This window comes from Lutjanus erythropterus, chromosome 6 (assembly GCF_056507025.1).
Source record: "Lutjanus erythropterus isolate fLutEry1 chromosome 6, fLutEry1.hap2, whole genome shotgun sequence".
Lineage (NCBI taxonomy): Eukaryota > Metazoa > Chordata > Actinopteri > Lutjaniformes > Lutjanidae > Lutjanus > Lutjanus erythropterus.
The window spans coordinates 20,588,962-20,613,274 of NC_139322.1; the positions used below are offsets into that span (position 1 = coordinate 20,588,962).

Genomic DNA, 24,313 nt, shown 5'->3' on the forward strand with positions numbered 1-24,313 from the left:
GACAGTTAGAAACAGCTGATCAACTTGCAGTGGAAGATGCTTGTTGCGCTTGTCTTGCACTCCTGCAGTGTTGCTGCAACCTGCCTGAGCCTTCTCGAGTCTGAAGAGGAAAGAGCAGGAGAAACAACATCACTTCACTTCAACCATAGATCATTTATTAAATAAGATTTCTATTTTATGTGCGGTCTATGCCAGCTACGTGTCTAATTGTTTGTGTATGAAATTTTATTCACTTTCTTTTAATGAGTCTCCAACTATGGAGCAGAGTCAGGTGAACATTATTTGACTCTATAGTCTTTTGACTGCAGGCTTTTTTTGTTACCATGTCAATATAAAGTTTATGTTGATTGTTAATGTTTGTTTGCTGAAAGCCTGGATACAAAATAAACATGATGCTGTTTGAAAACAGAAGAGGCGAGTCAGAAACCACAAATCACCCTCGATAAGAGTCAGTGGCTTAAAAAGAAATGCAAAAAAAAAAGAGTTATTTTGGCTAGAAATGTATTTTTATATCCACTGAATGATTTTGACCTATCCATGGGCTACTAGAGACAGCCTCTTGTGGTCGAAATGTGTATTACAACATGTAACACTTAGACAAATGCCCCCAACCCTGCAAAACAAACAAACAAAAACAGTAACCAACACTTTTTTTCATCTCTTTTCACAATTAAAAAACAGTCCCTTTTCCCACACCTGCTTCACAGAATAAAAAAAACTGACAATTCTGGCAAAAACTTTCAGTCATCTGTTCTTAAGTCACACAGGAGAGAAGACAATTCAGGTCACACTTCCTCCCCCACTTGCCTCTTCAGGTATCTGTCGTTACAGCTTCGGTGACTTATTGTTTAAAGGAAACCAGCCCACCATTCTCTTCTTTTGCATCACCACTCTCAGTTGCTGCAGCTAAAAAGACATGAACAGGATGAGATGTGCAAACTTGGCTTAAACACACTTACATATTGTAAATAGGTTGGCATAGTGCGTATCATCACGGAGATAACGTTTAATAGTAAAAGTGCATTTGCCATATATAATTTTATTACCTTGGTCCTCCTGTGAGGTTATTGGTAATGGTGTTGTTTCACTGCAGATCGTGCCATTCTCCTCCTCTTCTGCAGGTCAGATTGAGTTTAAAAAAGCCACCAAGAAAAGACACTTGCATATAATGAAGTTTTTGTTTCATCTTGTTTATTCATCTGTGGGTTTTTTTACCTTTAGCTGAAGACTTCAATGCTGCATCTGTGATGTACTGAACCAGTGGGCAGGGTGCATCTGCGGGAGGGAGGAAGGGAACTTTTAACACAAGCGCACCAACGGCTAAAGGCGAGTTATGAAACTCAGGCTCAAACTTGAAAATGCCAGTACGTGGTTTCACAAACAGTAATTTCAAAAATAAGTCAGAAATGAATCACTGGTGGGGCTGTAACTGCAGCATATGAGGAAATGGTGACCAAACCACAAGCCATGATGGGTGGTATCAAACCTACCATCACGGTCCTTCAACTGGGCCATACTGACAAACAGGTCTGCCTCTTCGGGCTTATATTCATCCTTAGCTGCGTGATAAGAAGAGAAAATAGATCACCTTATTGTGGCTTTTGTTTCAGATGAAATATATTTTTATAACAACGGAAACAAAGTTGACAACGACAACACTGACGTATCATTGTGAACTAGTTAGCCAACAGTTAGTTATTTATGTATTCAGTAGTTATGCAACAACATTATCATTTATATCGAGTTGTGCTTTTAGTCACCGGATGAATACAAGTTCAATATTCACATGGAAGCTCTGTTTCTGGTCTTTATCAATTCCTGGGGGAAATATCTGTATGGCAAGTCCTTTGAACATTTAATCAGTAGGGCTTTAATTTGCACTAATTGAAATGTTCATTTAAGATATCTGTAAAACAATTTTGACATGTTGCTACATATGTTTTCACATGTAGAAATGAGCCAAAATTGATTTGTGGATTAAATTTTAATTCAAATAAAGATATCAGTAATTCCTTTTTCACCACTAAGAATAATGATTACAGATATCTACAACTGAATTTCCACATTGAAAAAGGATTGTGACTAGTGGAAATGTTATTCCTACTAGTGAGATATCAACAGTTGTACTTCCAAAATGTCAACAAACCATTATTCATTTCATATATGAACATTGAAGATACCTACAACAGCGTTTTGACAAACTAGTTAGCTTTCAATTGATGTTGATTAGCTTGCTAGTAACATTAGCAACAGATGTTACTAGAGCAACATCCTCTAACATCATCAAAATTTGGTTTTCTTTCAAATTATATAGCCATTATAGACACGATCTGACATTTTAGCTGCGAAATGCTCTTCTATGATCACTAGCTGGGTGCTAACTGTTTCTGTTTGCCATTTGGTCGTGAGCAGGTAGTGTACAATGGGCTTTTTAGAGCTTTTTCTCTGGAAACTGCTGCCTGCTGTGGCTGAAAACAACACTACCACAGTGGTTAGAGTGAAACAAACCTGGTTTGCGGAAGACTCTGAGGACAATGCATCCGATGAAGACAGCAGCAATGCCAAAGACAATACAGCCAGAGATAGAAAGAAGTACCCTCCTCTTCAGAACTGCAGATTGAAAATCAGAAAACAGAGAATTAAGATAAGAGATTTGGAGGGTAAAAACTCATAACTTCCATACCTCAGCTAAACTCACGAAGGTTCTTGGTCTTGAAATGATCACTGGTTTTTGAATAAGAAGGTCTCCCGTTGCGAATGCCTTTGCATTGGTACAGGCTCTGGTCAGGGTCATTCTGGGGTGTGACTGTATGTTTCTCAGACAGCACCATCTCGATCTCTTGGTCCGCTTTGAACCTGTTCAATTTTAACACGTTTGAATGTTCAGAAAGGTGAGAATCCACACAGCGTACATATGAATGCATTTAGAAAACTTTATAGTATTAACTGGTGTTTCACCATGTGTAGTTCCACTTGTCCTCGCTGTTTTGCACGCCACATTTCAGCACCAAGCTGTCAGTGGAGAAGACCTCTGACCAGCCAGTTAATAGGACTATATGGGCCTGTGGGCGCTCTGCAGTCAAACAGTCAAGACTGTGATAAACACATTCAACACATGCACATATAGTAAAGTGTAAAAGGGAAGTTAAAAAAAAACTTACCATGAATGTCGAGATTTATGCTCTGACTCTGGTCTGAGAGGAAGTCTGTATTCCCTTTTCTTTTAGTTTGGCATTTATATTTTCCAGAGTGGTGTGTCAAAACAGAAGTGATAGTGTGATTGTTTCCAGATTCGGTGATTGGACTGTCAGCTTTGTACCACAGGTACTCCCATCCAGAGGAGACATTAATGTGACAGTCAAAGGAGACTGAATCTCCAGTGTGCATCACATTGTACTCCGGACTCTGTATCAGCGTGACTGTGGGTTTTCTGTCTGAGGAGTGATAGTAATGCCATTGCTATTAATATAACAGCATTTTAATGTCTATCACACTGCACAGCCTAGCAAAAGGAGAAACTGGCCTTAAACTGGCCAAATCTCTAGTTCCACATGCTGAAACTCTACTTCCTCACCAGACTGAAAAAAAGTCTCTTAAAGAAGAAAGCGGTTCTGTCCTTTTCATAGTAAGACATTTTGGGAAATACTTTAATTTACTTTCTTGCTGAGAGTTAGATGAGAAGATCAATATCACTCTCTTATCTGTCCATTAAAGTTTAAACTACAGCCAAGAGATGATGAAAGACTGGAAGCAGGGGGAAACAGCTAGCCTGGCTATGTCCAAGGGTAAAAATATGTTACCAATTAACACACAATATCTCATTTGTTTTATCTGTTCCAAAACCTCATGAAAACAACAATTTGTGGTTTAGTGGGAGGTTACATGCTGACATCCTGGGGCTGAATTACAGAAACTTCCTATCTTATGATATAATTTTTCCTAGTTTGATATTACAAAAGCAAATCTTGACTAACTTCAGGAATCCCATCTTATCTTGCTTCATTATATTTTATTTAGCAACTTTCAAGTCTGTTACCTAGCAACCAACACTACTTTTCTCATCAACCTTGCAATTGTTGGGGTTTTTTTTTAGACATACTGAAACATACATTGAAAGGAACAAAAAATGGAGGAAAACAAACAAACAAACAAACAAATAAAAAAAACTGGCATTTATCCTCAAGACAGATGAGTTAGAGGTTTTGGTATCATCTGTAGAGAAATCCAACTGTGTTATTTTAGTGAAACTTACAACAATGCTAACTCAGGAGATTAAAGAAAAAGAGTGGGCTAAGATAGCAGACACAATCTCTGTTGTATTCAGCATACACTGTGTAAAAGTAATTAAAAAAAAAACAACAGCCATATGGTTTAAAAAAAGATGTCAAAAACTACCATTAGCTGCTGTTAGCTAAAATTACTGTTAACTACTGTTAGGAAACACTGCTGTTAGCTACTGTTGGCTAGGTGGCAAGTTACCTACTATTACAGGTGGAAAGGAGAAAGTTATGACAGCTTCACAGTTATCCTAAAGTTAAGAGAGTTTATTTTGGGGAGTTAGGACGCTTATGTAAGACACATTTCCAATCTTACATTGAGATATGTAGACTGACATTTGTAATATAGCCATTTCCCCTAGCCTCCAGTCTTTATCTGAAGCTACGCTAACATCTCCTGGCTGTAGCGTTATATACTGAGCAGGATAGATATGAGAGCAGCATTTAGATCTTTGAAAGGATGTGCTCTTCCAGCATTTGTGGGGTTGAAACCAAAACCATACATGTCCAAGGTTGAATACCTTAAGATAAAAAGGCAGCGCACACAGATCTTAAGAATAAAGCTGACCAAAATAAATTTCACAAATTTATTCTGGCCATGACAACAAGTATTTTGCGCATAAAAAACACTATAGCCATCCACAGGTATAACTCAACAGCACTGTGTGTACAACAAGATAGAATTGCTAATAAACAGCTTTTACTGCTGTTGATGCTCAGAGCAGCCATCTTGAATTTTTTGAGGTTGGGGTTGGTGAGGTTCCTCTGACTTCCTGAGGGAGAAATCACACTTCCAGCAGAATACTTGGAAAGTCTGACTTCCCAGTTTGAATGAAACGCACCATAATTTATAAGTAACAGACTATTGCTATGGACAAAGTTCTGATAAAACTAGAGACTTTGGAGGCACAATAAAATCATTTTTATTATTATTTTTTTAAAATAAATACACTAAATTAATATTTTGTCGCAAATTGATTTTTTTTCAAAATGAAGTAGCTGCGTAAATGTAATAAACGATGGATAATGTACAGTGAGAGGGTCATTATTCACGCGTTCAAAGTGATTCAAGACCACCCTGTTGGGGTTTATTTTGCAAAAATGATAGGCTCATCATACATTGTCCCTTATATGTATAAATTACATGACTTACATGATCCTCCATGCTTTTATAAAGGTCAAAATATTAGGATGTTTGTTGACAATGGCCAGAAGAAATGGGTGACATTTAGATCAGTCAGCTTTGTCTTGAAGATATGAGAGTGGTGTCACTCTTTCTGTTCCTCTCAAGAACTGTGTCAAAAACAGAAGAACATCTCACCATAAACACTGAGTGTCAATCCAGAGCTGAAGTTACTGTTGACAGGTCTCGTCTTTAGTGTTGCTGAGCAGCTGTATCGTCCACGGCGTGAGGCTGAAGCAGAACTGATGGTAAGAGTGGCTCTATCTGAGTCAAAAGATACAGCATCCGCTACCTTGATCTGCTTTTCATCTTTGTACCAAGTATATCTCCAGTTAGAGCTGCGGTCCATATCACAGCTCAATGTCACACTCTCAGTGGGGAACACATCAAGCCACGGCGTTTGATTAATCAACAATGGAACAGGAATTGCTAAGGTGAAACAGACACATTAACACATTTTAAGCCTCAAAATTAGATCTCCCCATAACATTTTATAGCATGAAATTCACATTATTCCTTTAAATATATACGCATCACAACACATACACACAAAGTTATTGTTTTTGCTCACCAGATATGTGCAAGATCCGTTCATCACTGAATGATGTATTGTAATTTGTTTTGCTCCTTGTGGCCAGGCATTTATAAGACCCGCTACTGGACGAATTTGCATCGCTGATTTTAAAACTGCTGCTGTTAACAAGGACTTGTGCCCCGTCTTTGTACCAGACATACTGCCAACCAGACGAGAGTTCGACTTTACACTCGAAGGACACTGGCTCTCCGGTGTACACCATGACATCATCGGGCTGTTGAGTCATCAAAGGTTTTGGCTTGTTCACTAAAGACAAAGAAGAAATGCATCTGTGCATATTTTGTAATGTCAACAGTTATTGCAGTTAAAATAATAGTTTGGACTAATTTAGTACAGAAGTAGTAGCTTCTGTGCTGGTGCCCCTCTCTGCTTCTCCTAACTGGGAACGTGCTGACTGCCATCCACTGTAAGTAATACACTGACCTCATACGACCCTACGTCAAATAATCTGCACTATCCCTTTAAAACATCTGACCATGCTCATACATGGTCGGAGATGCACTGCAGAAACACAACTGGAAAACACCTTTGCTGTACTACGAATAAATGCTCAGAGAACGTCTACATAAAGAAACTTACCTTCAACTTCAAGAGATATAGCTTGACTCATGGCAGTGGTGAAGGCTTGAGTCGAGCCTCTTCTTGCTTGACATTTATATGATCCTTTATCTGTTGCTTCAATACGGTTGATTGTATGGTTGTTTCTAGATTCGGGATTTGAATGGCCGTCTTTGTACCACAGGTACTCCCATCCAGAGGAGACATTAATGTGACAGCTAAAGGAGACCCACTCTCCAGAAAACATCACCCTGTAGTCTGGATCCTGCGTCAGTGTGACACTGGGTTTCTTATCTGAAGGTCAGTAAACATGCTGTTAGCATCAGCGTGTTAAATTAAATCCCATCTAAGCTACACGATATCACTTAAAAATAATACCTCAATATTTTTAGGCTATGCTGTGATAAACAATATATATCTCTCAAAACACACATTTTCTCTACAGTAACATCCTGTAAATTAGATCTGGGCGACACGGACAACATCAAATACCAGAATATTTTTTACCAAATAGCTTAATATCAATATTGTGACAGGACTGTAGGGATGACAATTGGTTTTTCCTAAAATATTAACAAAATGAGATACATTTTTTTGATAAATAATAATCAGTAATCTCAATGTAATAATGACACGGGTAAAGGCAAATAATTGAAAAGCTACTAGAGTCTGGTAAGTTAAGATAATTTCATCAGTCTTTAAAACCAGGAAAAGACAGCACTTAGGCCGTATATCAATATAATGATATCCAAAATGTAAGAGGATATCTATTCTCATATCATATATTGCACCAAATTCTTATTATAGAATTATTAAATTTAGATGTAATACCATAACTTTTATGTAACTTTAAAAAAGAAAACTTACCATATACTGTGAGGGTAAGTTCAGAACTGACGCTGCTGTGGACAGACCTGCCGTTCAGGTGTCCACTGCACTTATATTGTCCCGCATATGTAGCTGAAGCAGAGTTGATGGAAAGTGTGGCTCCATTCGGGTCAAAAGACACACCATTAGCCTGGACTTTTTGTCCATCTTTGTACCATGTATAAATCCAACTAGGGCTGCCAGACATTTCACAGCTCAGCTTCACACTCTCATCAGGGAACACATCCAACCAGGGCGTTACTGCCTTCAAGGATGGAACAGGAATTTCTAAAGACAGACAGACACATTAGCCTCTTTTCATACCGTCACAGATAACCTGATTGCATTTGACTTTATCATACAGTATAAAGCATAACAGTTAGTTTTGCATCTTTATGTATCACAAACAACTAAACTGATATGAATACAATCAAGCCTTCATAAAAGAGGACAAAGTATAATCTTGCTGCTAAGTTCCTTAGGCCAAGTCAGGAGCTCTACGCTGTCAAGCCTACTTAAAGGGATAGTTTGGATTTTTGAAGTGGGGTTGTATGATGCACTCATCAATGGTCAGTATATAATCTACAGTAGGTGGTGGTGAAGCATCAAGGTCTTCTGCAAGGTAACATTACTGTTTTTGCAGATGGAGTCTGGCTGCTTCAGAGAGAGTTATATTTGTTGTATTTATATATTTATATTTATATTTATATTTATATTTATATTTATATTTATATAACGGGGGTTTCCTGTCAGAAAATGCTGTCTGACAGTTGATGTTTTTTTAGGTGGGCCTTTTTTAAGTGGCTACACTATGTTCTGTTACTGACCTTGTCCACAGCTGTTCATTGTTTATCTTCCATACTGGTACTCCTATCTGCTTCTCAAAACTGAGGGCGTGTCAACAGGCGTCTACTGTATATGGCTATCATATGACTTGACTTAAAACAATTCAAACTATCCCTTTAAAATACAGAATATTAATTCTTAAAAATAGATCCTCGCTGAATTTGTCTCATGAACAACAAAACAATTTCTAACCTGATGATTATAACAAATATCACAAGGTTCCTCTACAGATAAGAGAACACAAATAATAAGAAACAGACCTACGATTGCTTTGTGGATTTAAATTCAAACTACAGATTAGTCTTAAATGAAGTCTAAAGTGTGCTACAATGATGGTGATGGTGTCAGCTCAAACCATAATATTCCAATAAAAACACTGACTTAATCAAGTAACAACATGAAGGAAGCAGGGACCACTTTCTTGCAAAACAAAAATAAAAAATTGTGGAGTGAGCTCATAAACTGTAGGTTTACAGTTGGTGGTAGTTTTTGTCTTCTGGACACTGAAAGAACAACTTTAAAATTAATTAACAACATTAGCACTCTTTTTTTTTACACAAAGCATCCTTTCTCTCTAAGTGATACGTCACTGCTGTGTACACATACACACTTGTGTGCCACCCCTCCCTGCGTTATGCTACACCACAACATCCTTTTTCAACAGAAAATTCATAAAATACCGGAAGCAAGATGCTCTCATAATGCTGTTTCACTAAATTCAAGAGCAGCCTGTAAGTTTTATGACGCCATCAGAGATAAAAACCAGAGCACACAAATACATTCATTAAATGATTAGTGTTTTACAGATTTACAACAAACAAATCCACATGTTCTGTAAAGGAAATGCTTACATAATATAACGTTTTTTTCACCTACCAATAACATCTTGTTGCACTTCCTGACTCTTGTGTGTTAATGTTGTGTCACCTCTGGTGGCCCTGCATGAGTATTTCCCCCTATCAGATGTACTGAGATGGATGCTGATGGTTTTGCCGGTTTTGGTGAGAGTCCTTCCATCTTTGTACCAGCGATACTCCCAGCCAGAGGACACATCAACTTTGCAAGTGAAGTTCACCGTTTCTCCAACATACATCGGGTTGAGGCCAGGATTCTTGCTCAGTGATGGTGTTGGTACGTTATCTAAAACAGAAAAGCAGTCCACACCACTTTTACAACATCACGTCTCTACATTTGACCACCCTATTTAAGACTTACTTATTAAGACTTGATTGATTGAATGTTAACATTAGCATGTAATAGCTGTTTAACATACTCAGAAATATGCTTATTGACTTTCTTGGTGAGTGTTGAGAAGAAACTCTTATGTCCACTGCTAACAACCAGTTAGCTTAGCTTAGCACAACTGAAAACAGAAGGAAACTATGGCTGTATTATATGAACTGGCTGTAACAAAGTCCACCAGCCAGCCTCATGGTAATAAGAAGAATCCAGGAAATCACTGCCCCAAGTCAAATCACATGCTCCAACCCCCCACTAAACCACAACCTGTCATTTTTACTGTTTGGTTTGATTTTTTTACGAAATAAATAAACAAGATGTGATGTGTTAATAGACCATTTTCCTCGCAGCCATATGCATATGAAATAGTAGGATAAACATTGATGATGTGCCACTGATATTAACTGAGGTCCCATTATAACAGGACTAAATCATAAACAGAAGAAGGCTGGATGTGACTGATCCTCCTGATGTTGCAATGCTGCTGGTTTTAGTTAAGTTTAGTTTTTAGGACTGAATCATTGCAGAGTCCCTTACTCTTTATATGCTGTTGCTCTTGTATAGGTTACGTAAAAAGAGCATACCATTGTGCAAACTGTTTGGCCATAGGAAGTCTTGTAAATTGTTTTGCATTGTTTTGTTTTACTTTTTTGGCAAATTTAATGCACTTTCTATCTGTTTTTGATATATGAGGTGGATGTTACATTCATCATTTGCACATTGTTCTTCAAGTGTACAAGTGTAAGGCAGACAATCAATTTCCAGAAAAAAATGAAGATGTCTTCCATGGTTTAATTGCTAACTTTATTTTTACCTATTAAACAGTCTCAAATTTATCCTGTTTTAGCCATGTATCCTTCCTTTATTGCTACCTCAGAGCTGTCTTGATGATTTTAGTTGTGTCTTCAGTTTAGCTGAAAACGAGCGTCCTTCCTCAGTGTGTTTTCTGAGGATTTAAACAAATAAATGATGGTAATGATGATGCGTATTATTCAGTCTAGTTTTCCAAGCTTTAGAAATAAAACTAGATGCTGGGCCACTAAGACCAACTTCTCATTTACATCAAATCAAAATAATTCAGGGTATCTGTTCTGCATTCTTACAAAAGTGCATGCACTTATGATATAGTAACCAACAACAAAATGACTGGATAGTGCAAATTAGAAGTAGTAACCTACAATATTTGTACCAAAGTGACTCACCCTCAATCATGAAAACACACACACACACACACACACACACACACACACACACACACACACACACACACACACACCTGAATGTGTGCCTTCACAATCTATGATGTGTACTTGCTCAGACTAAGAGGCTGACCACAACATCTGGGTGAAATACAAAGTTTTTAGGGAGTCCTGTTTTGTTAACTTTGGGGCAGAGCAATACTAGCTGTTTCTCCATGTTTCCAATGTTTGTGCTAAGCTAAAATAAACTAATCTAAGCAAAACTAAGCTAAGCTAAGCCATGTGGAGTCATTTAATTTTCAGTTTTTTTTTAAATTTGTCTTTTATTGCATTTTCTTGACTTATTGATACTGTGTCACTTTCAATTCTTTTACTTTTATGTGTTGTTGATTTTGTGTGGACCCCAGGAAAACTAGCAAAGAACAGAAAGAAGAATGTCCAGCTGTTGGCAGTAACTTCATATTTAGCATACAGAGTGGTACTGATTGTCCCATCTGCAGACATGAGAATTAACTAAGTCCATAAACAGTGTCTTTTTAGACATGGAAATTAATATGTAACCAAAGTGTATGTATACCTTTTTGTCTTTTTTCTTATTTTTCCTTTTCCTTTCTCTTAATTTATTTTTCATTATTTATAAATATGTTTGCGCAGGTACTGATGTCTGACTGTACGTAAGTTGTATGTCCTTTGTGATATATTTGGAAAAAAAAACACCTTGATCAAATAAAAGAAATGAACTAATGTAAAGTTTGTGTGATGCTTTTCAGAGGCATAAATGCTCACCATAAACTGTGACATCAACTGTGTTGCTGAATCCAGAGCTGATTTTCCTCAATCGGCGGTGAGCTTTGCAGGCATAGCCTCCTAGATGGCTTTTAGTGACCGAGGTGATGTTGAAAGATCCTTCTGATTGATCCATGACCAGGATTTCATCTTCACTGAGTGGCTGCTGCTGATTTTTGTGCCAGGTGAAAGTCCAGTCAGAGTTGCCGATTTCACACCTGAACCCCACTGTCTCATTTTCAAAAACATCTGCCCAGGAAGTCGCCAGCCTCAGGGATGGTTTAGGCGGGTCTGACAACATACAGGGCAAAGAAATCTTTAAAGTCTTGAAAGAAATTTAAGTAAAAACCAATTAAAATATCTTACTGCATCAGAAAAGAATAGGAGAAAGGGACACAGAAATGTTGCATCATCTAAACTTCCAGTTGCACAGATGAAAGTCCGTAGAAGTGTGGCTCATAGATGTTGATACGAATGAAGTGGTCACACTGTTTGAAGTGCAGTTTGACGAAGCTGGGGGGGAAGGTGATGACACAGTTCATCAAACTTACCAGAGACCTGCAGAGATGCTGTTTCACTCTCTTCTGTGTAGAACGGGTCTTTGCCTCTCTTGGCTTTGCAGCGATACTGTCCATTGTCAGGATGATCTATAGAATCTATGTTGTAAGTTTCGCTATTAGCTGTCTGAACTTCTTTTCCATCGTGGTACCAGAGATATTCCCACCCAGACGACACACCGACAGCGCAGGTAAAACTGACACGCTCTTCCGGGAACATCTTGTCAAACTTTGGGTTGCGGCTCACAGTGGCCTTGGGTTTGTTTGCTAATCAGACAGAAGAAAGAAAGAGGTAAATTATTTTCATCTGGATACAAAAAAGATAATTGTATTCCATTACAGTTACAGGTAAAAAAGACATAAACAGATTACAGATACATTTAGTGAAAATGGGGTTTATAAGTAGGAGTACAATTTTTAAGTAAAGATCAATATACTACCATGCACAGTCACACACATTATCATTTTTCTTTAAATCAAACAGTCAGTCAATAAATAAATATGACACAACAAAAGAAGGAACAGGTGCATAAACTAATAAAACTAACAATGAACATAAAACACCCCTGATTTCAGCTTCTGAATTGTGAATATTTTCCTGGTTTCTTCACTCCTTGCTGACAGTAAACTTAATATTGTTACAGGAAAGATTTGAAAAATAGGTCCTTTTTAATTAAAAAAAAAAAAGTCAAAATCCTCTGATTTCAGCTTCTTAAATGTGAATAGCTTCTTTACTCTTCTGATAGTCAAAGCTCTGATAAAACAAGGCATCTGGGGATGTTATCTTGAGTTTTGTTCAACATTATCCACCATTTTCTGACATTTCAGGGCCCAAAAAACAATTGAATAATTGAGAAAATAACAGACCAATTCTCTGATAAAATAATCATTAGTTGCAGTCCTAAAACAATAATATAAGGCTAAACAATTTCAGCATATTTTATTGAGAAAATTCAACAGTAATGGAAAGTAATCAAGTTACATTACTTTAATATTGTGATACTTGGATTACATTATTGACTACATTTTTTTAACAGGTAATTAGTAACTGCATCAGAATACATTTTTAAGTGACTCCCAACACTGTTAATTTTATATTATATGCTGCCTAGAGATTCACCAGAAATATGTGTGATGGAAATAATGAGATTTACCATAAACTGAGAGACTGAGTGGGTTACTGTCTGCAGTGCTCGCGCTCCTCGTTTTGTGTCGACCTTTACAGGCGTATCTTCCAGAATACGTTTGGTCTGCTGCAGTGACTGTAAGCGCCGATCCGTCTGAAGCCAAAGACGCGTTTGGATCTGTGTTTTGTACGTCTTTTCCATCTCTGGACCAAGTGAAGGTCCAGTCAGAGCTGCCAGTGACACTACACCCGAACTTCACTTTCTCAGACGGGAACACATCCAACCAGGTTGACTGTAGCTGCAGAGATGGTACAGGAGGAACTGAAAGAAAATGAGAAAATAGAAATATAGAAATAATATTAGGAAATCTTAATTGATTAGATTCAAATTGTTTAAAAAATATTATGCTTAAATAACCATGCACATTTTGGTCCATTGGAGAGATGGTACAGGAGGCTCTGGACGTTTATTAGAAAATATTTATTGATTAGAGTCATACCATTTAATATCATTATGCTGAAATAGCCATGCACAATCTTTTAAAATCGTTCTTGTCTTGATATTTGGTCTCACAGAAACAGTGTTTAGGATTTAGTGACATCTAGTGACGAGCTTGAAGATTAGGCCACCATAGGAGAGCCTATAGTGGCTGTGAAACTCACAAGAAACACAACAGCCGTATATAGAGCCAGTGTTTCATTTGTTCATAATGAGTGTAAGAATATATCAAATATCATGATACTGCAAAAAAAAAAGTCTCAGTACCTTACTGGATGATGTCTACCGTGATATTACAACTTGAATTATTTCCTTTAATTATTTTTATTTTATTTTGGAAATGGACTTCTACTGACTGTTGCATTGATTTTGTTTTTCAAGTTTTCATATTTTAGGTATTCACTGCCAAAGACTGTTTTTCGCACATGGTTAGATGTCTGGCAACATTTTTTTTCTTTTATTTACAAAGGAAAACAGAAGCACTTTAAGTTAAAGCTATGATGTGTACCATTTCCACATTAAAATGTCTAAAAATGCTAAACATAAGTTATCTATTTTCTTGAGTTGTGTGCTTACATTATCCCAAATGTTGCAATGGTCAAACGCAGAGAAATCCATAATCTATTCAAGGTAACAGTGCATTTCCTGTTGCTAGCTAGTTGCTATAACTTCTGGGAGATCTTAAGAAATGCAAAACAAACACACTGCATCATCCAAAGGTCCACTTTCACAGATAGGAGTATTATAGAATAGACGTGTGTGATGGAATATGAGACTTACCATGAACTGTGAGACTGAGTGCATTACTATCTGCAGTGCTCGCACTCCTTGTTTTGTGTCGACCCTTACAGGTGTAGCTTCCAGAATATGTTTGGTCTGCTGCAGTGACTGTAAGCACTGATCCGTCTGTATTCAAGGACGCGTTTGGATCTGGGTTTTGTACGTCTTTTCCATCTCTGGACCAAGTGAAGGTCCAGTCAGAGCTGCCAGTGACACTGCACCTGAACTCCACTTTCTCAGAAGGGAACACTTCCAACCAGCCTGACTGTAGCTGCAGAGATGGTACAGGAGGAACTGAAAGAAAATGAGAAAATAGAAATATAGAAATAATATTAGGAAATCTTAATTGATTAGATTCAAATTATTTAAAAAATATTATGCTTAAATAACCATGCACATTTTGGTCCATTGGAACTAGCAGCCTTTTTGTAAAAATTCTTTTTTAAGTTATTACAGTCCTGATTTGTGAACCAATGTGTGGTATTTAGTAGCATCTAGTGGTGAGCTTGCAGACTGCAAACACTTCACCTCATCTTCCCCTTCCAAATTTGTTTGTCCATTAGGGATATAACAATATATAGCAGACAATGTCTACTGTGATATAGCATGTTTAATTATTTTATTTTACTTTTTTTCAAATTTTGTTTTGTAAAATGATTGCTGACATAAAAAAAATCTTTTTAAATTGCAACTGTACATAATTTTAACATTCATTGCCCATTAACATTCATTTTTGTCCGTGTTTAGGTAATGGTGGGCTCCATTTATTTTATTTAAGTCAGACAACTCATGTTTTTGACTGTTGCAGCAGCATAGTTAGAGTTTGGCGTCTAGGCTCCGACCTCATGACTCCTCGCAGATTATGTTTACACAGAGATATTGAGGCGTGATGAACAAATATCTTGAATATCCCGGACTCCATGTTGGAGCCTGCAGGTGGATGCTGGGGTGATGGAAGAGCTGATTGAGAATGATGCTGATGCAAAGCAGCAACGGCCTTGACAGGCAGAGGGAGACGTGAGAGGTTTTTAGCAGTTTAAATAGACCGCCAAATTGGAAGAGTGCATTTGGTCTGTACTGCAGAGAGTGAGGCGTGTCACATGCATGATTGCAGTGCAGCTCGAGTTGACTGCCTGAACTAGGTCGCAGGCGTCACTACATGTTATTTAAAAAAAGGAAAGCAAAAGCACTGACTCTTTATGAGTCACACTATGTAACATTTAAAAAAAAACTTTAGACATATGTTATATTTATGGTTTAGTTGTGCACAATATCTTAAATGTTTTTAAGAATGGAGAGAATCCTAATTCATTAATTTCCTGCTAGCTGTTGCTATCTAGTTGCATAGCTAATACAACTTGTAGGAAAATAGAAGATACATCTGTACACATACATCTGTTGGATATATCAGAGTGAGGAAGGAGGTTGGTGCATGTGACTATTTGTGACACGAATAAAACTGATATTACCTCGTCCATGAACATGGTTTAGGCCTGAGTCATGCAGGTTTTCATCTGCAGTGGTGGCTGTTTAACAATGAAAAGAAAACCCAGCTTCCATGATCCTGCACTACCTCAGATGTCATCAAACTACATCTTTGTTATAAGGCTGGTTCGAGATAAACTGCACCTCGCCTGGAAAGCAGACTTCAGAGAATATACAGGAAGTGACACTAACATCCTGTCAGATCACCTGCACGCTAACTGTAGTTTTCAGACCACGTTCATAGCTGAAGAGATAAAGTGCGTTCTTGATCGCTGATTGAAGTTGAAATAGAAGAAATCCCCCTCCTGTTACACTGAACCTCTGTTCTTTTACCTGCCTTGTAAAACACTTTGTAACTATTAAATATATATAACCCTTATTATTATTGTCAGCCGCAAAATGGATGTTTGTTAACAGAATAAAACTTCATTGAACGACACAAGACTAATAAAGAAAATTAGTATATTAGTATATTTTATACAACACGTGGTGTTTGTTGTCAAAATTAAGAGCCAATCAGCTCATCGATCAGGTGACAGCCAGGTGCTTACAGTCAGTGGAGAGCAACCACGGCACCTGGTTCTAAAAACTGTGGCCACCTCGATCTTGTGAGGTTATCATCGGCCACGTGTGCATGATGTCAGATTGAGTCGGGATAAAGTTGGACACAAATTTAACCGGCATGCATTGTGATTGATTCTGCGCAGGCCTGGCTCATCTTAAACACACCTACTGTTGTAATGTGAGAGAGGCCCCTCATGGCTTATATATTGTGCCTTTGAAAGGAAAAAGTAAGTTTTTAGGAACAATACATGCTGTACACATCAGATTTATTATTTAACAAAGGAGATTTTTTCTTCTCTTCTTTTTCTTCTTTTCTCTTGCAACAAATATCAGGCACTTTCTTATTGTGGTATTATCGCACCTTGAGTTTTTTGTATTGTCACATCCCAACTGTCCATTATGGGCTACTGTAGAAACATGGTATTAAAACATGGCGACCTCCACGGAAGAGGACCCGCAATAAAAACGGCTCATTCAAAAATACAACAATTCTTATTTTCGGGTGATTATACACTAATGCCACATTTAATACACACACATTAGATCCCCCTAAATCTTACACACTTGACCTTTATTTGCAGTAAAGAACAAACCACACGGCTACAAAATTTAAATAAATAACAACTGATGCCTTTGATTTAAAAAATTCATACAATTACGTTAAAATGATTTCAGAGCAGATGATTTGTTTTAAGTTTTTCAGTGGGAATATCCACTTTGAAATAGAATTAATACTTAAAAAATATCAAGCATTATTTCAACAACTGCTTGGTTTCATTTTTGCAAATTTTAATTACTTCTTTTAAAAGGCGGTGAGACAAATTGTGGTTATGACATCACCTACGCAAACCAGCACAGGCAGCAAAAAACAACCCTACATGCGTGAGAACTTTTGGACAACACCCAGAGTGAGTTCATAGGTGGCACTTGCTGATTCAAAGCATTCACAGCTTCCTGTCACAGACATATTTGTTTAACTCTGCTTTCCCATGCATCACTGTGTAGATTTTATTGTTTTTATTGTTGTTGTTTTATTGTTTTTTAAGTCAGTACAAAATTAAATATTGATCATGGGTGAATTTTCTTATCTAAGGACATACAAAATGTATCTTACAAAACTGACTTGCTTTCAGGAAATAACCTCTCTCCACATTAAATCAACTGCATTTAAAAATAAAGGTAAAAGGTAAAAAACTCACCAAAGGGTGGAACTGGTGTTGGCGCCGACGGAGTTCGATCCACGATGGTGACTGGTGATGAGAGGAGACGTGTGGAGAACAGAATTTAGATCAGAACAGACAGAATTTGTGCTCCTCTGCATCTCAGGTGGAGATTTAAACAGCAACAGCAGGAATGATTAAGGTTGCAAAGAACGTCATTTCAGTAACTTTTCAAGCAAAAATGCCAAATGCACACTGGATCCAGCTGCTCAAATATGAAGATATGTTTCTTTACTTTGTCATAAATGTAAAGACACTGAATATATTTGGGTTGGAGTTATGGGACATTAATATCTGACATTTAATAGACAAAACAATCAATCAGCCTAATTATCATTGGTTGCAGCCCTGCTGTGGTCCCGTATGAAACCATCAAACAGGTGCAATTTTGGTGCACTTAAATATTTCTATGTTGTGCTACTTTCCACTTCTAAATACTTTTTACTCCACTTACAACTGCACTTACATTTATTTGAAAGCTTCAGTTACTTTGCATATTTAGATTAATAATACAAAACATAAATCAGCTGAGAAAGTATGATATATTATTATAGATTAAGCTACCACAAGTATATAATAACCATTTAAAATGATCCTCATCTTTACCAGTTGCAACTTTAAAGTAATGAGCACATTAATTATTCAATAATCCAAAATATAATAGTCACTATTCTAACATAGGCAATTCTGCATTATGAGTACTTTGATTTAATAGTTTATGCATATTTTCATGCTGATACCTTTGTAGGATTTAAGCAGGATTTTGAACGCAGGCCTTTTACTTGAAACAGAGTTTTTTGGAGTTTTTTTCACTGTTTTATTGCTACTTTTACTTAGTATAAATTGTAAAATCACACAGGAAGATTGTGGAACCAACTGATCTTTTCTCATAAGCTTGACGTGAATTACTTAATATTTATTTTCACACTTTCACACATTAACACTTAAGAACTTATAAACATGTGTGACTACTTCTAACTCAAAGCCTTTTGACTTTAAATGGTGAGTTGAATGACTGTACTGCACAGAGCTCAATCAGCTCATTAAACCAAGATTCTCCAGAAATCTGATTGACATAATCAACAGACTTCCCAGCATGCATTGTTTGAGACTTAAAACTTTCCCGAGACCCTGAAGAAAACATAGATGATGAAAACTTGTTGTTTAGTCATAGTTGTTTGTTTTCACAGTAATGAAAACACTGCGAAGGTGAAGGTGAGTACCGAATTCAATCTCGACCCCCTTACATTTAAATCTTAACAGAGTCACTGGGAGCAGTTTCACATATTGTGTTTGTGCTGATGCTGGAACAAAGTAGCTCTAACAGGAGTTCTTTGTGTGAAATGAAGAAGTGACTCTTCAAACTGAGAAAATATTAAAAAAAAAAAAAAAAAAAAAATCTAATTTGTATGAACTCTTCATCAGTTGTTGGTTCAACTTAAGATTACTGAACACGTTTTCTCAAGAACAACTGAATTAATGTCAATTTATTTTTAAAAGTAAAGGTAGCTTGGACACAATTTCTTTTTAGATAAAACAACTTTTTTTATATATAAATATGATCTAATGATTAAAAAACATATCTAAATACCTATCTAAATACTTCTTCCACCACTAATTAAAACCAAATTAAATTAAATACATATATAACTTCAAAGTGCTGTTATAAGTATTAAAATAGCTAATGTTACTACGAGGGGTGGACAAAATAACAGGAACACCTGACTATAAGATGCAGTTTTGTGCAACACAAACTGTTGTCTCAGACGTTTCCAGAGCTGAAACACCTCTGAGATATTCTCCAAAAAATGTACATATATAAAATATAAATATTATCAGACGTTATTTTATCCACCACTCATACAACTAAATACTGAAATACAAACTAAATATTGATATATGAGCTAAATACTGAATTTATGAATTTGGATCAACTAAATACTGAAATATGAACTTGGATCAACTAAATACTGAAATATGAACTTGCTCTAGTCGGCATCTAATTGCAGGAACTTGCAGGAACTTGCAGGACTCACAACAACAAAGTACTTCATGTTCCTCATGTTAACTTTCCTCATGTTCTACTTCCTTAACATATTTTTGTTGTGTTTCTGATTTAGTACAGGCAATAAAAAAGATTATACCGTTCAGTTCAGTTCACAATCAAACCTGGAATGTGAATATTTATGTATTTATTGTGTATTTTGGTCAATAAGATAAGTGATAGATATTTTAGCCTGAAGTTTAAAATTTTTTAACAATTAAAAAGCCAAATTTTCTTTAGACTGCTGTTTTAGGATCAGTGTAATGTGCGTAAAATACAGCTTGTTGTGTAAGTGTCAAAAGTTCTTACCATCTTCCCCATCATCCTGAGCTGCACAAACAGTGGTTAAACCTGTCAAATTAAAATTAAGATGAGTCTGAGTCACACTTGAACGTACATGAAAACATTATTTTTACATGAGATACAACACAGAAAGTTAATGCAATTGCTAAAAACTTACATATGGCACTGACGACCTTAATGAGCCACATTTTCCATTGAGATGCACATGTAGCGCCGGCTTTGCTGGGAGTCACTTTACATCTGCTGCGCAGTGAAGTCCAGTGCATCAAGTGCAAAATCGATGGGCGTGTGTGACACTGTTTATTTCTAAACTCACCTCAGGCTGCAGCTTTCCTGTCACTCTGACATCTGCTATTTTCTTCTTCGTTGAAGCAACAGGAAATGTGTTGGTCAACCACACTCGCTTAAATTTGAATTTGAAATGCTGATTGGTGCTGAAAAGTGACAGAAGGTTTAAGGAATCGAAACAAAGTGCAGAACGTTTTCATATGAAAATATAAACTGAAGTCAAGTAAGTAATTAGAAATAAAACTCAAATCTTTCTAAAACTGGAAGTTACCGTTTCATCTGGGTGCAGTTTCACAGTAAGTCTTTTTTAACCTGTGGGTGTGACTTTTGGGGAACTGAGTGGAAGGATGTTTTTTCTTCTTCTTCTGTGCAGCCAGTCAACCAGACACTGCATCCTTTCGTCTGCAGCTGAAAGTCGCTCTCCAGAAATGCAAATAGAATAAATTTAAGTACTGCTGAAACTCATGCACACATATACAAATAAGTGATCAAATAAATGTTTATTCATAATGTATTTTTGGCATGAAGAGTGATTATTGAAAAAAAAAAAAAAAAAGCAAACAAACAAAAAAAAAAACAGCTGAATTGACCATAAACAATCTGGTGAAGTATGACAAATGATGATAAAAAAAAAAAAAAAAAAGTATGACTTCCTGTATATCTGAGATGTTGCGTGTCAGGATGTGATGTTTCTGTTGTTCTGTCAGTGGTCTTGTCTCACCATAAGATGTCAGTATAACACAGAGAATCGTATTGCCTCTGACCCTGAGCACCCTGCATACTGCACCTCTAACAAATCACATCACATTTCCCCTTTTACATCAACTGGCATTGTTTATATAGCATTAATTTGTATTTAGGCTTGTTCGGTAAATGAATCCCTGTGAATCTTACAGTGCCTTTAAAGATATAGTGTCTAAGAATGGACAAACCAAACACTAGCTGCACAAAGGGCCTCTCATCTTTGTTGTTGTTGTTGTTGTTGTTGTTGTTGTCGTTGTTGTTGTTGCAAGTTTTGCTGCCACGTACACACTTGGAAAGGGAGGGAGGGTGAGGTGAGGTGTTTGCAGTCCTAGACACTGGTCTTTTAAGCAGTGCAGTTCAGTGGGTGATCATACTGTGGTAGTATTGGGCAACTCTCCAGTTTTTTTTAAACAGTTAAGCATTCATTTAAAGGGTCATTTGACCCTGTCAAACAAAAAGACCCTTTCTTATCACTGGTATTGTCTTTAGGGATGCACCGATACCAGCATCGGATATTGGTCCGATACTGACCTCACATACTTGTACTCATACTCATAAAACTACTCTGATACCCCACACCTGACACCACATCACGAAAATTAGCGAGTTCAAGGCATTTGCTGATGCTTACATGCTTACCCTCTTTTTTTTTTGGACGCTCCGTCATCATAAGTGAGAGACTGGCTGTCCCCAGCCTAATCCACTAATGACCGCAAAAAAATTGCATATTAAATCGCAATTGCAATATTATTATTGGATCCAACATATATATTATTGGAGAAAAAATTGCAATTAGGTTATTTTTTCGAAATCGTTCAGCCCTAGTACTTGGTATCGGCAAGTAACCAAATGTAAGAACTTGTACTTGTACTCGGCCTGACAAAAAGTGGTATCAGTGCATCCCTAATTATCTTGCCATGCAAGCGGTTCTGGTTCTATATGCTGGGCTTTAGAGATAAAAGACCTCTGGAGCTATTGCTACAACTTCTATTATTTATTCAGCAAAATGCAGCAAAAACTGACCACACTGACTGTGTTTCTATAAAGCATTTTCAGTTTTTCTAATAGTATTCAGCTTTTTTCTTCAGAAGTTCCATACCATTGACAATGTGTGTAGTTAACTATGGTTACACTTGTAGCAGGAAACAGCAATAATGATTTTTGACATTTAGAAAGTGACCATCTAATGAAAATAAAACATGTTTTAAAAGTTACTGTAAGAACTTTAATGGCATTTTTAAGTACTTTTATTGTACTCTGTATCGGCAAGTACCCAAATGCAAGTACTTGTACTTGTGCTCGGTCTGAAAAAAGTGGTATCGGTCACTAATTACAGCGTGCATCTAACAAAAATTGCCCTTACTACCATGGGGCTCTTAGCAGAAAACTTAAACACAGACATATCAACACCTCACCAGAGAAATCTGAAACTATCTGCATGGTTAGATAGGACTCTTTGCATTTTTTTATTGATCAGACGAACCATCCCTTTAATCGCAATAACACCCTTTGAGTCATATTCTCTTCAACCTCAATGTCATTTGTACCTTTTTTTTTCTAAATAAACACAAGCATCAAATGGTCTCTCAAAATTTGTGTAGAAATCCACAGAATACATAATAAAATACATTTTTTATTACACATTCATACAGTCATTGCAATAGCACGTCCAAAGATTCACTGTTTTATTAGGTAGTATATGTATATACTGTAACCAACAGCACATGGACACAGGCAGAAAAAACACATGGTAAATATAGCCTCACATACATGTCACCATCTAAAATAACATACAGTACAACATATGGCAAACTGGAACAGGTTGGGTGGTGTGGGTCTTCCCTGCATACTAGAGGGAGTGGGTGAGCCAGGGATGGATGGGAGGGGTAAGGAAAAAGGTACGGAGAGGTTGGTATGTTGCTCTGTCCTCCTTTTCATTATGTACACACTGCTCCACAGCCAGCCACGACTTTGTCTTACACGTCCTCAAACACTCTGGACAGGATAAGAGAGAGACATACAGAGGGGGTTAGAGGGATTCAGGACACACACAAACTGTCCTTAAAACATACTGGAGCCAGACGTATCATTAAACATGAAAATGAACTTAAGTCGTAGGTGTTATTTAATAAATGCTAATAAAACATTTTGTTCAGGGACAGTTGATTCCGAATTGCAAAGCACATTGTTGAATCTGTTTGAACGTGAGCTCTAAACTGCAAAAAATAAATTCAAGAAAGGAAAAAAAATATATTTTAGAGAAATAAGTCTTATTTTTTGTCTAAAAAGATGAATAATCTTGTAAAGCAAGTTTTGCATTAAAAAGTAATCTCATTATAAGAAAATATATCCAGCTTTGTCTTAATAAGAGATTACAGCTAATATTGAGCTATTTTTAACCAAAAACAAGCTACAACAATGGTGTACATAACATCGAGATTAATAATAAGACCACTTTCACCTGTTCCCAATTTAAGAATTGTACAAAGTGACACCAATTTAAGTTTAAATTTGTGTTTATTGTCATTGAGTGTGAGTGCATCAGCCTCTATGGAGAAGAGAACCTGCTGCTTCACATTTCACTTCATGAAGAGAACCGTGGTCTGGTCTGCACAGCGCACATACAACAAAATACAAATGGCTGCGCTGAACAAAAACTGCATGGCTCATTAACACATTATCATTTGACGTGTTCCATTTGAAAAATGCATGACAGATAGCAGAACTTTCTGAGGACTTTATCAGATCTAAAAACAAACTAATGAGTCACAGTCCAGCGATGCATTAACAGTTCTGAAAATATGAAATAAAGAAAACTATATGTCCCACCAAGTTTCAGTTTCAGTCAGACTTTAGTTCTCTCTCTGTAGCTCGCACTTCCACTTCCTCCCTGAATGATGAACTCAGTGTTGTCAACATTTTTCGTTGAAGCTGCTAGTTTTTCCTCAACTGTTTTAATAAAAAATGCAAAAAAATAAGAATGCTTCTGTTGCTTTAATTTAAGACAAAGGCACTTGTTTCTATCATGCTTTTTTGGAGGTAATTATTACTCTCAGTTTAAGGTATAGATTCTTAAAGTCAGCCCAATCAAGAAACCAAAATAATTTGCTTTAAGAAGGAAGAGTTCTTTTTGCTTATTCTTAGTCAGCTCAA

At 36.8% G+C, this 24,313-nt stretch overlaps 2 protein-coding genes across 26 annotated transcripts in view; both read right to left on the reverse strand.

Annotated features, from left to right (window-relative positions):
* Positions 1 to 719: 719 nt before the first annotated feature.
* Positions 720 to 20,415, reverse strand: LOC146325220 (hemicentin-1). Its single transcript, XM_084719863.1, has 19 exons — positions 20,286 to 20,415; positions 20,135 to 20,176; positions 17,761 to 17,811; positions 14,513 to 14,806; positions 12,102 to 12,374; positions 11,551 to 11,841; positions 9,203 to 9,466; positions 7,481 to 7,768; positions 6,635 to 6,907; positions 6,032 to 6,301; positions 5,599 to 5,889; positions 3,162 to 3,434; positions 2,959 to 3,073; positions 2,699 to 2,856; positions 2,509 to 2,610; positions 1,491 to 1,559; positions 1,216 to 1,275; positions 1,047 to 1,115; positions 720 to 906 (listed from the first exon to the last, which is right to left on the reverse strand). The coding sequence occupies exons 1-19, from the start codon at positions 20,392 to 20,394 to the stop codon at positions 842 to 844; spliced, it is 3,357 nt and encodes a 1,118-aa protein (XP_084575989.1). The 5' UTR covers positions 20,395 to 20,415; the 3' UTR covers positions 720 to 841.
* A 2,365-nt stretch (positions 20,416 to 22,780) lies between these two features.
* mybpha (myosin binding protein Ha) overlaps positions 22,781 to 24,313 on the reverse strand; it is a 31,974-nt gene continuing 30,441 nt past the window's right edge. For all 25 annotated transcript variants that reach the window (XM_084721093.1, XM_084721095.1, XM_084721096.1 and 22 more), the window contains one exon: positions 22,781 to 23,155. The gene's annotated coding sequence lies outside the window, so the exon portion shown is untranslated. The remainder of the gene's footprint in view (positions 23,156 to 24,313) is intronic.

Excerpts from the sequence above, each read along its gene's own strand:
- LOC146325220 (XM_084719863.1), bottom strand. The coding sequence starts at position 20,394 with ATGCACTGGACTTCACTGCGCAGCAGATGTAAAGTGACTCCCAGCAAA. Across the intron at positions 2,857-2,958 it reads GACAAGTGGAACTACACATG|GTTCAAAGCGGACCAAGAGA; the intron begins GTGAAACACCAG and ends AAAATTGAACAG. Across the intron at positions 1,116-1,215 it reads ATTGAAGTCTTCAGCTAAAG|AAGAGGAGGAGAATGGCACG; the intron begins GTAAAAAAACCC and ends TCTGACCTGCAG.